Source organism: Cucurbita pepo, chromosome 8 (genome assembly GCF_057944985.1).
Source record: "Cucurbita pepo subsp. pepo isolate OVF chromosome 8, ASM5794498v1, whole genome shotgun sequence".
In the NCBI taxonomy this organism is placed as follows: Eukaryota; Viridiplantae; Streptophyta; class Magnoliopsida; order Cucurbitales; family Cucurbitaceae; genus Cucurbita; species Cucurbita pepo.
The window spans coordinates 9065284-9080117 of NC_141805.1; the positions used below are offsets into that span (position 1 = coordinate 9065284).

Sequence of the window (14834 nt, forward strand, 5' to 3'; positions counted from 1 at the left end):
TTTACCATTAATTATTTAATTTAATTTTATTAAAATTATTTATTTGATTTAGAAAACTAAAAAGAATTTAAAATTTAAGATACATTATTTGTTAAAATTATTTTAATAATTTAATTTAATAAAAAGCAAATTAACCAACAAAAAAAAAAAATATTAATTATGTAAAGTTAACTAATTTCGTAAGGATAAAACAAGTATATTATTTATTTATATGAAGTTACTGTTATCTGATTTGCAGACATTTTAATTTTAATATGAGATCCTATGTCTACTGTCCCCAAACTACAGAGTGTGAGATTATCAGTTGAAAAGAGAAACGAAACGTTGTTTTATAAGAATATAGAAATCTCCACAAATAGAATGTTTCAAAATAATATACATTAGTTGGAGAGGGGAAATAATTTATTTTTTATTTTTTTATAAGAATATAGAAACGTGTAGGACTATTGAAAATGACATCCTCTTACTAAATTTGGATTATAATTTGATAGAAGTTTGTGGTAAAAAAAAAAGATTAAAAAGATTGAATTTTTACCCCCCAAAAAAATTACATTTCCCTGTAAAAAAAAAAAAGAAAAAACTTTGAATCTCTTAAGCTTCGAGTTTCTTTCTGCACAGAGGACATGAGTTGTTCCTTTGAAGCCAAGTGAGAACACAAGATTTATGATACACGTGTCCGCAGGGGATTCTGCTCACTTCTTCCCCGCCGTCCTTCATCTCATCATAACACACACTGCAATTCCCCAAATCTTCTCCCCCAAACCCATCGAATTTCTCCTTCTTCAGCCTCTCTATCGCCGTCTCCGGCGCCCCTCTCCTCCCCGAAAAGTCATAAAAAATCTCCGTCTCCTCCTCCTCCTCCTCCTCTTCCTCCTCCTCCTCCTCCTCCTCCTCCTCCTCCTCATCCTCCTCCTCTGCAGTCGCACTGTCGTCCATCCAAAACATTTGGATGTAATCGATCTCCGCAACGATGTAAAACGTCATCTCGTAGTTTCCGCACGCCATTTGAACGACGAACGAGGCAATCCTCCGAGCAATGGCGTTTTTTATTGTGGCATCAAGGTTGTAAGAACTCAGAAATTCCTCGATGTAAGCTTGGCAGAACAACGGATCTTCGAGCTCTCGCAGAGGAAGGGGGAACTGAGCATCCGCCATTGTAGTAGGGAGAGTTTCATAGACGATATTGAAAGGATGTCCGGAGAATGGCGATCCGGTGAGAAGACGTGTTGAATGCCCTATTCGGATTTGGAGAAGCTGATCGGGACCGTCGTAGCGGTGGAGATTGCAGTGGAATGTGGCCATATCTGCTAAAGACATGGTTGATTATTGAGAGGAAGAAACTTAGGATTTTGATTATTGAGAGGAAGAAACTTGTGATTATTTATACTGATCCAGGAAGAAGATAAAAAAGATTCAAAATTGAATTTTGATAAACTAATTCTCAAATTTTAAATTCTTTTTTGGTTCAAAATTGAATTCAAATAGATTAAATTCATTATATATATTATATATTTAATTTTTATTTAATTTTTCTTAAGATTCAATTTTAACTGAATTACCAGATTTAATTAAAGATTTGAAGATAAATAAATATTTGTATTTGATAATACTTGTTTAGTGTGTTATTTTTATGATTTTGGTATATTATATTATTTTATGTTGTAATTATGAGATATACTAAATTATGGAATATTTTGTTGATACATTGTGTTGTATGAAATTATGCTATATTATACAGAGTGTTATACTATATTATGCACTACATTACGAGAGGAAGTAAATGATTAAGTTAGGTATGAAATGAACAATGGTATAACTTGCATCATAAATACATGTTATGATTTTAGACTATAGGCATCTTATGTATATTGTCTACCTCATTCGGGGCTCAGTGTCCTCACTGGTACACACTGTTGTTGTTAGTTTGAATACTTTGAATACTTTCAATCATATCTCAACACTCCCCTAATTCAAAAAATCTATTAACAATCCCCTAAAATCTTGGTAGTTTGAATACTTTGAATCATATCTCAACACTCCCCCTTGATTCAAAGTTGCAGATGCCAAGTACAGAGGTTTCTTTTGACAAAGCCTTCGTAAGTATGTCTGCTTTAACCCGTACAATGTCCGTCTCAGCTTGTATACCTTTGTTTCTTTGTCTTCCTTTATGAATCCCCCTGGCGATGTTACACAAACCTCTTCTTGTAAATCTCCATCAAACTGATAAACAGGCCACCGCAATGGGCTGCATGTCTCGTGTAAATCTCCATAGAACTTTTCGTTTGGCAATTAACCAAAACCCATGTTCCATTTTTCTCAATGGACTGCATCTCTACTGCCATGACTTTCTTCTCGTCTTCTTTTTCAGTTGCTCCTTCATAATTCATAGGGTCTGAAAGAGTAAGAGCAAATTGACATGATACATATATGTCAGCTAAAGATTTATACTTCCTTGGAGGTGTCTCATCCGAAAGTTCTTCAAGAGAAGAATTGCTGTTTAGTGATGCTGAAGATGATGAATTTGACACATTTTGTGTTGCAGTGGATGCACTAAGAGGTGTACTGGAGTTGACCCTTGTCTCTTCAATTGGGGAAACTTCAACTATATATATTTATGCACTGAGAGGTGACATAAATATATATTTACTCTAATAATATTTAAAATATTATAAATTAAAAAGGTAAAAACCCTAAATCTATTAACATTTCTCCACAAATAGAGTGTTTCAAAATAATATGTAACAAACCAAAACATTGATAGAAGAAGGGAATCAAATATTTTTTTTTATAAGAATATAGAAATCTCCAAACATACTATTTTAAAACAACCCGTCAAAGTAGACTTAAGCCCAAATTATTTCAAGAATGACATCGAGACTTAATTTCGATTATAATTTCTTAAAATAAAAGTTTGTGGGTAAAAAAATATACAAAAATTGAATTTTTACCCCCAAAAAATTACATTACCCTAACAAAAAAAAAAAAAAAAAAAAAAAATCTCTTAAGCTTCTAGTTTCTTTCGGCACAAAGGACATGAGTTATTCCTTCGAAGCCAAGTGAGAACACAAGACTTATGATACACGTGTCCGCAGGGGATTCTGCTCACTTCTTCCCCGCCGTCCTTCATCTCATCATAACACACACTGCAATTCCCCAAATCTTCTCCCCCAAACCCATCGAATTTCTCCTTCTTCAACCTCTCCATCGCCGTCTCCGGCGCCCCTCTCCTCCCCGAAAAGTTGTCAAAAATCACCTCCTCCTCCTCCTCCTCCTCATCCTCCTCCTCCTCATCTTCTTCCTCCTCCTCCTCCTCCTCCTCTGCTGCAATCGCACTCTGGTCCAACCAAAACATCTGGATGTAATCGATTTCCGCAACGATGTAGAACGTCATCTCGTAGTTTCCGCACGCCATTTGAACGACAAACGAGGTAATCCTCCGAGCAATGGCGTTGTTGATTGTGGCATCAAGGTTGTAAGAACTTAGAAATTCTTCGATGTAAGCTCGGCAGAACAACGGATCTTCGAGCTCTCGCAAAGGGAGGGGGAACTGAGCATCCGCCATTCTAGTAGTGAGAGTTTCATAGACGATATTGAAAGGATATCCAGGGAACGGCGATCCGATGAGCAGACGAGTTGAATGACCTATTCGGATTTGGAGAAGCTGATCAGGACCGTCGTAGCCATGGAGATTGCAGCTGAATGTGACTGAATCTGCGAAAGACATTGTCGATTATTGAGAGTAAAAAGCTTAGAATTATGATTATTTATACTGATAGATAAAAAAATTCAATTCAAGAGATTGAATCATGAACTGAATCTCAAATCTTAAATCTTATTTCACATTTATCAAAATTAGTTGTAAATTTCACCTTTTCTCCGTATATATATTATAATTGAATTATCTTTTCCTTCCTAAATATAATTGAAAATTACTCAATTAAATGATATTTTCTTAAATAATATCAAGATATATCAATTTTTTAACAATTTAAAAAATTGAATTAGATTAAATTCAAATAAATAAAAATTTTATAAATTGAATTGGTTCCTAAAACTATTTTGAATGGATTATCCATCTAAATTTATTTTTGTTAATGTTAAAATTTATATTTTTACTTCGTACAATTATATATATATATATATTTTTTTTTTTGTTTTCCAATCCTTTTAAAAATAATTTTTACAAGTAGGTGTAAATTGAATTACAAACTAAAAATTGAAGATAAATAAATTATGTTATTGCTATGAGAAGGGTATATTATGGCGTGAATTCGATGTGTTATATTATTATTATGAGATATATTATGTTATAAAATATTTTGTTGACACGTTACATCATATAAAATTATGCTACTTTATCGGAGGTGTTATGCCATATTATGCATTGAATTACAATATGATAGGAAATGATTAAGTTATGTATGAAATGAATAATATTATAACTTGTATTATAAATACATGACATGATTTTAAACTATGGAGATTTCATGCCTATTATGTATTCATGTGCATCGAGATATTTTCTCGCTATGATTAGTACGAGTGTGTACACTATGATGTTATCATACATTATTATGTACATCATGACACTATTATTATGTACATCATGACACTATGATATTATGTACACTATGATGGTATATCGGCTGCGTGAGTGTATGTTAGTTAAAAGCTAGGTTTAGAGCTACTTATACGAGCTCGTCTGAGAGTCCATGTGTGCATAGGTGGGTCATGTATAAAGAAGTATTACATTCAGTTCTGTCCAGACCGGAAGTAGAGATCAGTACCATGTTATGATGTTTTTATTAAATGTTAGGTTCCAAACATGACTGCATGTGATTATATTTTCAAACCTAGAAGTGGAGTTAATTACTGATATTGTTTGAAATACTCAAACTACACTTATTTCTCTTATTTTTTTCCTGTAATAAGACATCTTTACATGAATGAGGAAGAGTCAGTGACGACCATGAAATTGAAGTTAGGGTACATGCATTCATGTTGTTTGTAGCCCGTTAGATTAGGTCATTATTTTATTTATTTTTTCATATCTTATTTAAACCTCACATTATTTATTTTTTGCTAAGTTGTTTTAAAGATTTTACTATTAAGGTGAGTCCAAAACATGGTTCTTTAAATTTTCTTAAAGGAATGTTTTTACATGTAACATTTTCTTACCGACTTTATTTTAGTAACTTAATCCAAAAAATTTATGGTCGGGTTGAGTTCATTATTTAATTATTTGAATGGAACATTTGACATCCAACTTGTATTCGTGTTATTGTATATATTATTTTATATATTTAAATAACCGTATATTTTTTATACCTTAAATATAATATAAGGGTTAACAAATAAAAAAATGTTTTCAAAATTAGAAATACTAAAAATAAATATTATAAAAGTAATAAAAAAAATCGGATTAATCGAAAAACACATTATATCTTATCCAAACTAAAGTTTTGGGCTTTCATCATATTCATTTTTTAGACTGTTAGGCCCAAATTAACAAACCAATTATTTCATTGTATACCAATACGTACTTGACACGTGTCCACGCCTTCCCTATCTGGAAGCTTCTATTTCAAGAACGAATCGTCCAAACCTTTCGTCTATTTCTGTGTTCTTTTGCAGCGGTGAAATTCCGGAATTCCTTCCTTTCCCTGCTAAATTCTGAAATTTCTTTGAAACGATCATAGGATTCTGTCAATTTCTCCTACGCTTAAGGTACGGCGTCCCTCTCTAACAGGAACGGATCAGCTAGGGTTTGTGTTATGTTTCAAGAATTTGGATGATGTTTATTTTTTCGTCTGTATTTTTTTGGGCTTTGTTTCTTGAAGTATATCACTGTGTTATGCCGTCGTTTTTTTTTTTTAATTTTTTATGTGGAACTTGATTTCTGGCATTGCTCATGCTAGTTTGGTTGCATGTTATGTAAATGGTGGATTTTATAATTTCTTTGTTATTTTGAATCTTTGATTATACCTTGTTATGGATTTCTGGCTTCTTGCATTACTGTTCTTGATATTATCTTTGGTGATTTTTGTATTCTTTTTCTGTTGATGTTCGATTAGTGAAAATCATGAAATAGTTTTCCTCGTGTTTGAGTTACTTGATTATGAAGTTTCAGTTTGCGTGATCAAGCGGATCATGCTGAATTTTATTTGTTGGCATTGTGTAAGTTTTTCATTGACGTGTCTTGTCTTTTTTCCAGAGCATATTTTTTGAACTGTAACGATGCATAGAAGGAGCAGAGGTGGTGGGGATGCTTTTTTTGATTTTGACGATCCCTTTGCTGGGTTTGGAGGCTTTCCGGGTCAAAGAAGCTTAATTTCTGATTTTTTTGGTGGAAGGGATCCATTTGATGATCCTTTCTTCAGAAGTCCATTTGGAAGCATGTTTGAATCAAGCTTCTTTGGTGGTTCTGGAATTCCTTTTGCTAACATGCATGCGTCTGGATTCCTTGATCATCAGCCCCCTGAGGCTAAAAGACCAAGGGGTCTAATTATTGAGGAAATAAATTCAGATGATGAAAAAGAAGCAGAAAAAGAAAGTAAAAATACAAAGAGTTCTTCCAAAGAGCCTATTGTTGAAGGCCCTGATGATGAAGGTAAGAGTCAACTTGTCCGCAATGTTATGTTTGTATTCTTGCTTTTATGCATATTCAGTGCAATCTGTGTTGCAGTATCAAAGGGTGTTTCCTTCTTTGTTGTTTCAGAGAAGCGGAACCAACATTTGCAGCTCGTGGATCATCATAGTAGACCAAATCAGAGGCATGTTCGACCCCAAGCTAATAGCTTCACATTTCAGAGTTCCTCTGTAACTTATGGAAGTTCAAATGGGACATATTATACTTCATCAAGAACGAGGAGGGCTGGAAGTGATGGTGTAAGTGAACTTAAATGCCTCCAAGAAGTTGATTCTCTTAAGAATACTTCTTTCCTCATTTATGTATCTTCTGTAAATAGGTGGTTTTCGAAGAAAGCAAGGAAGCTGATACCGCAACCAGACAAGCAACCCATAAAGTTTCAAGAGGACTTCATAATAAGGTATGGACAAAGAAAATTTGATCCCTTGAGATTCATAATGCCTTTCTGTAGTTGTATCTATTAATTACTTATTCATGTTGAAAATCTTGTTTGATATTACTTTTAGGGCCATTCATTTACAAGGAAACTAAATCCTGATGGTAAGGTGGATACCATGCAAACTTTGCATAATCTTAATGGAGGTATGTAACTATTCATACCGAACTGTTTTTTGTGTTTGCCTGTAAGCTGGATGCCTACGATGTCAAACATTTTTGTTCTAAATATGCAGATGAGCTTGAAAGTTTTGAAAATGCTTGGGCAAGGAATTCAAGAAGTTTGCCTGGTTGGCCTGGTAGTTCAAATGGCTTTGATAATATTGGTAGTTATTATAATCATTCTTTATTATTTTTACTTTACTATTTAATTAAACTTTACTTCTATGATCTGATTCTTTTGTCTGCCTCCTCCCACAGTCCGACCTTTATTTTTATTTTGGAAACTTGAATACTAAATGTGAGATCGCACATCGGTTGGAGAGGGGAACGAAACATGGGAACCTCTCTCTTGTTGACGCATTTTAAAACCCTGAGGGAAAGCTCAAAGAGGACAATATTTGCTAATAGTGGGCATAAGGTGTACACTAGAACTCGCGTTAGTGGCCAAATTATCACTTGGATAATTTGTTTAAAGTTTAGCCTAGGGAATTCTTAAGAAGCTAATGTTCAAAACTATTACTATCGAACTCCAGATTGCTACTATTAAAATTTTATGGATACTATGAAGTGTCTGCTAACTTAATATCCCGTCGACAGCAGGTGGCATGGGTCTAAATGGCCAAACTAACCAAGGTGGGTTGGCAGTTCTCTCCGCTCAGCATCCTCAAGTGGCTGGAAGGACAGCCGGGGAAGGCAGCAGTAACCCGAGATCCTCCCGCGCGCAGCAAGTGAACAGAAGCAGGAAAGATGCAAGGTACAGGAGTGCCTAAACTTGTGGAGTCGGAAGTACAGGCCTGATATGGAAGGTGGTCTTTGCTGCATCTTTTGTTGAATCCATTTTACTAATAGTTTCGAAACTGAGTAGTTGTGTTAGAAAAATGGCATTCTTAGAAATTGAATGAAGATGATACTGTCTATATATTCAGTGCGAATTCTTCACAGCCACCAAATTCAAAATGTATATTAAATTGTAGTGAAAGTCGGTTATTTGAAAGGGAAATGAAGCGAGGAAGATACAAAGTGCACGTGAATTTTAATAAAGGACAAAAAAAAAAAAGACAATTTTAGATGCCATTGGTCAGCGGTAATACCAAATGGCCTTTGCAGTTTGCAGCGCACAAAAGTCCACTCCTCCATTCGAGTAGTTTTGAGAAATAGCCTTCCAATGTTTTCTTTTTGGAAAAATTTGGAGGTGGGTCCGAAATTGAAATCCCAAACTTCACGTTTGTGAGATCAACCCGATTCTCCCCAATGGAATGATATTGTCCACTTTGAGCTTAAGCTCTCCTTGGTTTCCCTAAAAGGCCTCGTTCTAATGGAGATGTGTTTTTTTTATTTATAAATCCGACTTCTTGTTTGGTTAGCGAATTCTTGTTTCTCGATTTCATTTCTTTCTCATAGAATGAGGGACGTAAATTGCCTAAAGCCTCCATATATGGAGAAGTCTTTACCTGAAAAATGTTAAATATATGATTATTATTTAAAAATATCATAATTGATAAGGCCTAATTTTCATGGCTTTGAGCTCTACTTTCTTTTTTGAATATGGTTATATGCATAGTACTTATCGACGTACAATTCATGCACATGAGCATGAACCCACTAAGCTCGTGGGCTAGCGAACGCTCGCCGTGCTAAAAATCAATGAAAAAGAAAGGAGCATAATAAGAACATGATGTACATGTTCGTATGTAACATATTAGAGAAGTGATCCATGCTCATATGACAAGCAACATCATGAGGTTTTGTACTAAAAATCACGTTTCAATGAGATGATACATATAATACTTTCATACTTATCTTGACATAACTAGAACCATGAGTTATTATTGTTCCGGCATCAATCAAGTCATCCAACCTATCTCATAGGCGTGCCAATAGTGAACTCACTTAAAGTTTTTATGTCGATCTCCCTAAATTTTCTTTAGTTGGTTGTAGTCTAATTCTACTTGACATAGTTTAATTTCGCCTTTACTTATCAAAACAATAGCTATACTAATCTTAATTACATAAAAAAAATAACTCCAAAACAATCCAAAAAGATAATAACAGAATAAAGTTCCGAGACTTAATACTTACTAGACATAATGATTGAATTAGTACATGACATGATGATTGAATTAATGAATAAGATTTGCGACAACAAGAATTGGTGTTAAATTTTCCAACGCATGATTTGTTACATTCATCAGCCTAGAAGGAACCTTAGTGTTTTGCACATGTTCGGGGGCCATTATTTCCTTGTTGTTTTTCTCTTGTTCGACACTTTCAAGTACTCCATTGTCATATTCATCCGACTCATTATCTCTTTCACTTCAATCATGAACTCCGACTTGGCCCGCAGCAGTACCTTGACTAACCTCAAGTCCAATAGAAGCAAGTCCAACGGCCAATCCAGCAGCAATAACAGAAGCGGCAGAAAATCAGTCTTACAAAATGATACCACACATGGTCCACATCGTCTCTTCAATTATATGCTACCACATTATTAAACATTAGAATAACTGACGGTGGCTGACTAGAATATGTTAACGTAGAGAGAATATATGGAAAAGATGTGGAGAAAATACGTTTCTCTTCATTATATGAGAAGGACGTGGATGTGGATGTCGATGAAATTCCTTGGCCTATATTATATGGGAAGAACGTGGCTGTGGATGGATATGGATGCATATATGAAAATTCTGGACTCTTGCAACTTAATATCGTAATATACAAAATGAGATATGGTCGAATATCTCTCAACAAGATATGTGATTTGAAATAAAGTGTCATAATCATGTTAGAAAACGTCGTAACAAAATTCCATGTTTAAATTTATTCAATTTCAGAGTATTATTTTTAAGGTTTTAAGTTACAATTAATTAGTAGATGGATGGACATAAGAGTTACAACCTTTCAATTGATCATAATTTTTTAACGTTTATTTTTAAGGTTATAAACATTAACCGTCCAAAAAAAGGGGTCATTTCTTCAAAACCGAAACTTTTGGGGTCAAAATTTGAAATTACCCTCTCCTTACATCACAATCATTTCTTGTATTTGTATTTATGGGTCACTCTTCTCCTTCACCGTCTCATTGTCTCATTTATTATCTTCACATGTCATGCCAGACTGTTCGAGAGCAATAGAGAAGGAGAAGATCTCATGGTAATTCTATAATATATTTTGTTCGAGGAGATAACTACCGAAGATAGTTGGAGATTGAGACATATATGTACGAGAAATAAATAGGGTTGGTGAGTTGCTATCAAAGTCATAAATATTGGCCACAAAACTATATTTTTTTTTAAAATTTATGTTACTAAAATTCAGTAAAATAATCTTTTCACCCATTTTTTTCTTATTTTATTTTATTTAATAAATAATCATAATTCACGAGTCACAACACATCACTATCATCCATTAAGGATATACATAAATTGGATCGAGTAAGAAAAATCTTTTGGACAGACCCAAAAATTTTAGTTGGTCGGGTTGAATGCACTAAAAAAAAATTCAACCCGCAAAACCAAATCAAAATTGTTCAGTTCTCCAAAAATCCAACATAACCCAATATTTACAATTAGATTCGGTAGTCTACGTTGTTTTCATTAAACATGTAAGAGTTCACGGGGGTTCTCTTTTGACTTTCTCCTTTAAGATTCTTTCTAAAACTCTTTTTCTATTCGGAGGTTTCCACACCCTAAAAATGTTTCATTTCCTCCCCCAACCCATTTGAGATCTCACAATCTATCTTTTGTAGGGTCCATCATTTCTGTTGACATGACACTCTTCCTCTCTAATCATGGTGGGATCTCACAAAAAAATAAGTGGATGCTTATCCATAAATATGATGTATTAAAGTTTCAATTTCATCGAATTAAACCAACTTTCACTTTTTTTTTTTTTGGGTAACATTAAAAGTTTGATGTTATTTTAATATAATAAAATTTGAAACAAAAATGTTGATGGTAGCTAAGACCTCAACCAATTGAGTAAAATAAAGTGAGAAGAAGCTGAAAATGAAAAAGTCAAAATGCAATTATAAACATATTTGAATAAATTCAAAACCCTAAACCAAAAAAGACAAAAATAAATTGCATAAAAAATGATAGCATTTCTTTACATTCTTTCTTTTGACCAACTTTCTCTTTTTCCTTCCCCCACAAATTTATTTTTTTTCTAATTAATTATTAAATTTTTTAAATAAATAAAACAAATTAAATTACATATTCTTTAAATTGTGTTTATTTAGTCTCTTTATTTCAAAAATTAATCATATCCTTAAATTTTGAATTATATTTTAAAATAATTTTTATCATTAACAAAAAAAAAAACTCTAAAATACAGAATATACTTCTCTTTTTTATGTTATAAAAAAAAACTGAATATACTCATAAAAAAGAGAATATAAGTATAAAAGGGAACACAAATAATAAATAATTCAATTGCTTTTTTTTTTAAAGACCAAAATATAATTTCATTTTGGACTTTTTGAGAAGACTTTTAAATTTTCAATAAATAATCATTTTGATCATTTTCTTATGTTAAATAATACTTAGATTATTACTTTATTGACTTTATTGACTTCATTCATTTTTATAAAATATATTTAATTTTTAATTTTCAATAAAAAATTCATAAACTTATTAAATTTAGAAATCTATTAAATATTTTAAACATAATTCTAAAATTAACAAAAATTAAAAATTTAAAAATTTTGGGAAAAAAATAAGATTTTCATTTATTATAAATATGAAAATTCACAAAATTTTATTTTATTTTATGGGTTATGGACGTTTCCCCATTTTATTGAATATATAATATTAAGAGTAAGAAAAAATGTCTAAAATAATTAAAAAAAAAATTAAAAAAAATTAAAATAAAATAAACAGATTCGAACTCTAGATGTATATAAGACCCAAGTTCAGAAAAATAAAAAGAAAAAAAAAACTAAAAAGAAAATATGAAAAATATCGCTCCTTCTCCCTCACCTCTCCACCATTGCCGGTCTTCAGCTCTCTCCTCTGTAAATCTCTCTGTTTTGATTTAACCTTAAATTCATTTTCATTTCTTCTTCAAATCTTTGAGGATGACAAACCAAATTGAGTGATAATCTCTGTGATTTTTGTTTCTCTGTTTGTTTTGCAGATCACTCACAACAGTGAGAGAACAGAGGAAGAAGATGAGTTCAACAGAGCCACTCCAAGAAGTCGTCCGGCCTCCCAGACGCCGCTCCACCACTATTCTCTCGGCGGTTGTGGTGGCGACGGGATTCTTCCCAAACGCAGCACCAAGAAACGGCAGGAGTTGGCGGCTTCCGTCAACGGCGGTGGTCCGGTGTCGTGTACCAAGTGCCGGCCACATGTTCGAGAAAAGTTCTCTGTGGTTCCGTTGGATAGTAATGGTGTCGCCAAGCAAATTTTCTCAATGGCGAGCCCTAGTGGAATGTTGAAATCGATTGTGACATCGTTGACAAGAAAAAGCCCTAAATCTATTAAGGAAGAAACGGATTGGGCGGCGAGAGAAGAGCAGTGGAAGATTGCGTTAGGGGAAATTTCGCATAGACTGATTCATGCGACGAGGAGAAGAGATGAAGCGATTCTTGAAGCTTCGAGGTTGAAAAATTCCATGGCGGAATTGGAGAAGAAACTCAATAAACTCGAAATTTATTGCCATACCTTGAAATCCGGACTCGATGAATGCGCTCCAAATCCGCGAACACCTAAACAAGAATTTTCAAAAAACAGCGATCCGATTCCAGATAAACTAATTGCGAATTTCTTATCGTCAGTTTCCGAATCGCGATCGTCAATGCGGCAGTTAAGTCGATCACTGGCAATGCAACTCCGTCACGTCGGAGGAAAAACCTACGAGAGGATCCAAATTCTCCTCAAATCGAAAAGCCCTAGAACCTCACTTTTGTTCCATCTCGAAGCGATTATAAACAGAGCATTCTTCGAGGACTTTGAATCGATAGGGTTTCAGAAGAACTCACCGAATCAGATTCTAAACCCTTCGAATCGGACTGAATCGAACATCGCGTCGTTCAATCGGCTCCACCGGCTGAGTTGGGAGGAGGTTCTGAGCAAAGGAACGAGGCATTTCAGTGAGGAGTTCAGTAGATTCTGCGATCGAAAGATGAGCGACATTGTTGCAATACTCGAGTGGAACAGAGCCTGGCCGGAGCCCCTGCTACAGGCGTTCTTCGCGGCGGCGAAGAGCGTTTGGCTTGTTCATCTTATCGCCACCGCCGTTCATCCGAGCTTGCCAATCTTCAGAGTGGAGACCGGCGTGAAATTCGACAGCGTTTACATGGAGGACATCGCCGGAGATAAAACCAGAGAAGTAGCTCCGGCAACGGTGAGAATCATGGTGTCGCCGGGATTTTATGTGTTCGATAATTTGATTAAGTGCAAGGTTCTGTGTAGGTACCACGCTAATCTTGATAATTAGTCTTCAAAATGAATTTATTTATTTTCTAATTTTTCTCTTTTTTGTTTTTTTTGTTTTTTTTTTTTTTTCATTTTTCTCTCTACTTTTATTTAATTTTTAATTTCATTTTCTTCTATAGTTTAATAATTAGAATCTTCAATTTAGATTTTCTAATCTTATAAAAAATTAATACTTTGAATTTTATTTATAATATAATATCTCAATAATTATATATTTAATTTCATAATCTTTATTGTATACTATCAACCATAATTATCAAATTACCAATGTGCAGAGTAATTTTACTAGTCATGCTTCGGTTGACTTCTAGTTGCTCGAATGGGTTGGGGAGATGATCTCCTTCTTGATTACGCCCATCATGTAGCCCTTCTAGTTTAAGTATCTTGTAGATACGATAGTTTTGACAACCTCTAGCTCTTCAGGTCGGCCGAGGTATTGGTCGACCTCGTTTTTTATTACTATGACATGCAATTTTTCTAGTTCAAGCTGCCTTGCAGCTAAGGTAGTATGGTCGTCTCAACCACCAATTGCGAAATGACTTCTTTTTAGTTTTCGAATCCTGATTTGAAGGTAATGATAAACTCGTAGAATATCTTTATATTGTGTACTTTGTTAATTAGTACATGATGTATGGCGTTTTTGAGCACTTGAAACATTGAAAAGTTTTTATGATCCGTTGGTTCGAAGTTATAGCATTAAAGATAGAGGAAGAAAAGGAACGTCTTTATGAATAAAAGTTCTCTTTTTTAAGTCAAATCTAACTTTCTTTTAGCCTTTTACAGCTTTCGAGCTTAAAGAACCATCCATTATTGTTCACTTAAAAGAAGAACTAGAATAGACAAATATCTACCGATCCCTGTTACCACTTCAATTTTATGTATTGTGAACAGTAACATCCGAGTCCATCAACTATGAAATTTTCTTAACTTTTCACTTTATTTATAAAACTTTCGAAATTTTATTGAGAATTTTAGAGGATAAATTTCAAAAAAAAAAGGTAGAAGAAAAAGTGCTCGAGATGCCTTAGAGACCTAACAAAACTAAAATAAAAATGTCAACAAAATTGGAAATTTTAGCTCCGTTCGAGATACACTTTCGTCATCTACCATTGAAAAAGGTTCGTCGTTGCACATTCATAGTCAGATCCTCG

At 33.8% G+C, this 14834-nt stretch overlaps 2 protein-coding genes across 4 annotated transcripts; both read left to right on the forward strand.

The window, feature by feature from the left end:
- The first annotated feature begins 5615 nt into the window (after positions 1–5615).
- On the forward strand, positions 5616–8178 carry LOC111801213 (uncharacterized). 3 transcript variants are annotated; one of them, XM_023685235.2, is made up of 7 exons: positions 5616–5727; positions 6215–6610; positions 6719–6888; positions 6969–7049; positions 7156–7231; positions 7321–7410; positions 7844–8178. In XM_023685235.2, exons 2-7 carry the CDS (start codon positions 6238–6240, stop codon positions 8014–8016), a joined length of 963 nt encoding a protein of 320 aa, XP_023541003.2. In that variant the 5' UTR covers positions 5616–5727; positions 6215–6237; the 3' UTR covers positions 8017–8178. The 3 variants fall into 3 exon arrangements, with proteins under 3 accessions (XP_023541003.2, XP_023541004.2, XP_086982418.1); XM_023685236.2 differs by having other exon boundaries at positions 7847–8178; XM_087126292.1 differs by having other exon boundaries at positions 5620–5765.
- A 3951-nt stretch (positions 8179–12129) lies between these two features.
- Positions 12130–13713, forward strand: LOC111799785 (IRK-interacting protein-like). The gene is made up of 2 exons (XM_023683264.2): positions 12130–12257; positions 12380–13713. Exons 1-2 carry the CDS (start codon positions 12195–12197, stop codon positions 13682–13684), a joined length of 1368 nt encoding a protein of 455 aa, XP_023539032.2. The 5' UTR covers positions 12130–12194; the 3' UTR covers positions 13685–13713.
- Positions 13714–14834: the final 1121 nt, after the last annotated feature.

Coding starts and splice junctions, on each gene's coding strand:
- LOC111799785 (XM_023683264.2), top strand. CDS start 12,195: ATGAAAAATATCGCTCCTTCTCCCTCACCTCTCCACCATTGCCGGTCT. Junction 12,258..12,379: donor GGTCTTCAGCTCTCTCCTCT/GTAAATCTCTCT, acceptor TTTGTTTTGCAG/ATCACTCACAACAGTGAGAG.
- LOC111801213 (XM_023685235.2), top strand. CDS start 6,238: ATGCATAGAAGGAGCAGAGGTGGTGGGGATGCTTTTTTTGATTTTGAC. Junction 6,611..6,718: donor TGAAGGCCCTGATGATGAAG/GTAAGAGTCAAC, acceptor TTGTTGTTTCAG/AGAAGCGGAACCAACATTTG. Junction 7,411..7,843: donor AAATGGCTTTGATAATATTG/GTAGTTATTATA, acceptor TCCCGTCGACAG/CAGGTGGCATGGGTCTAAAT.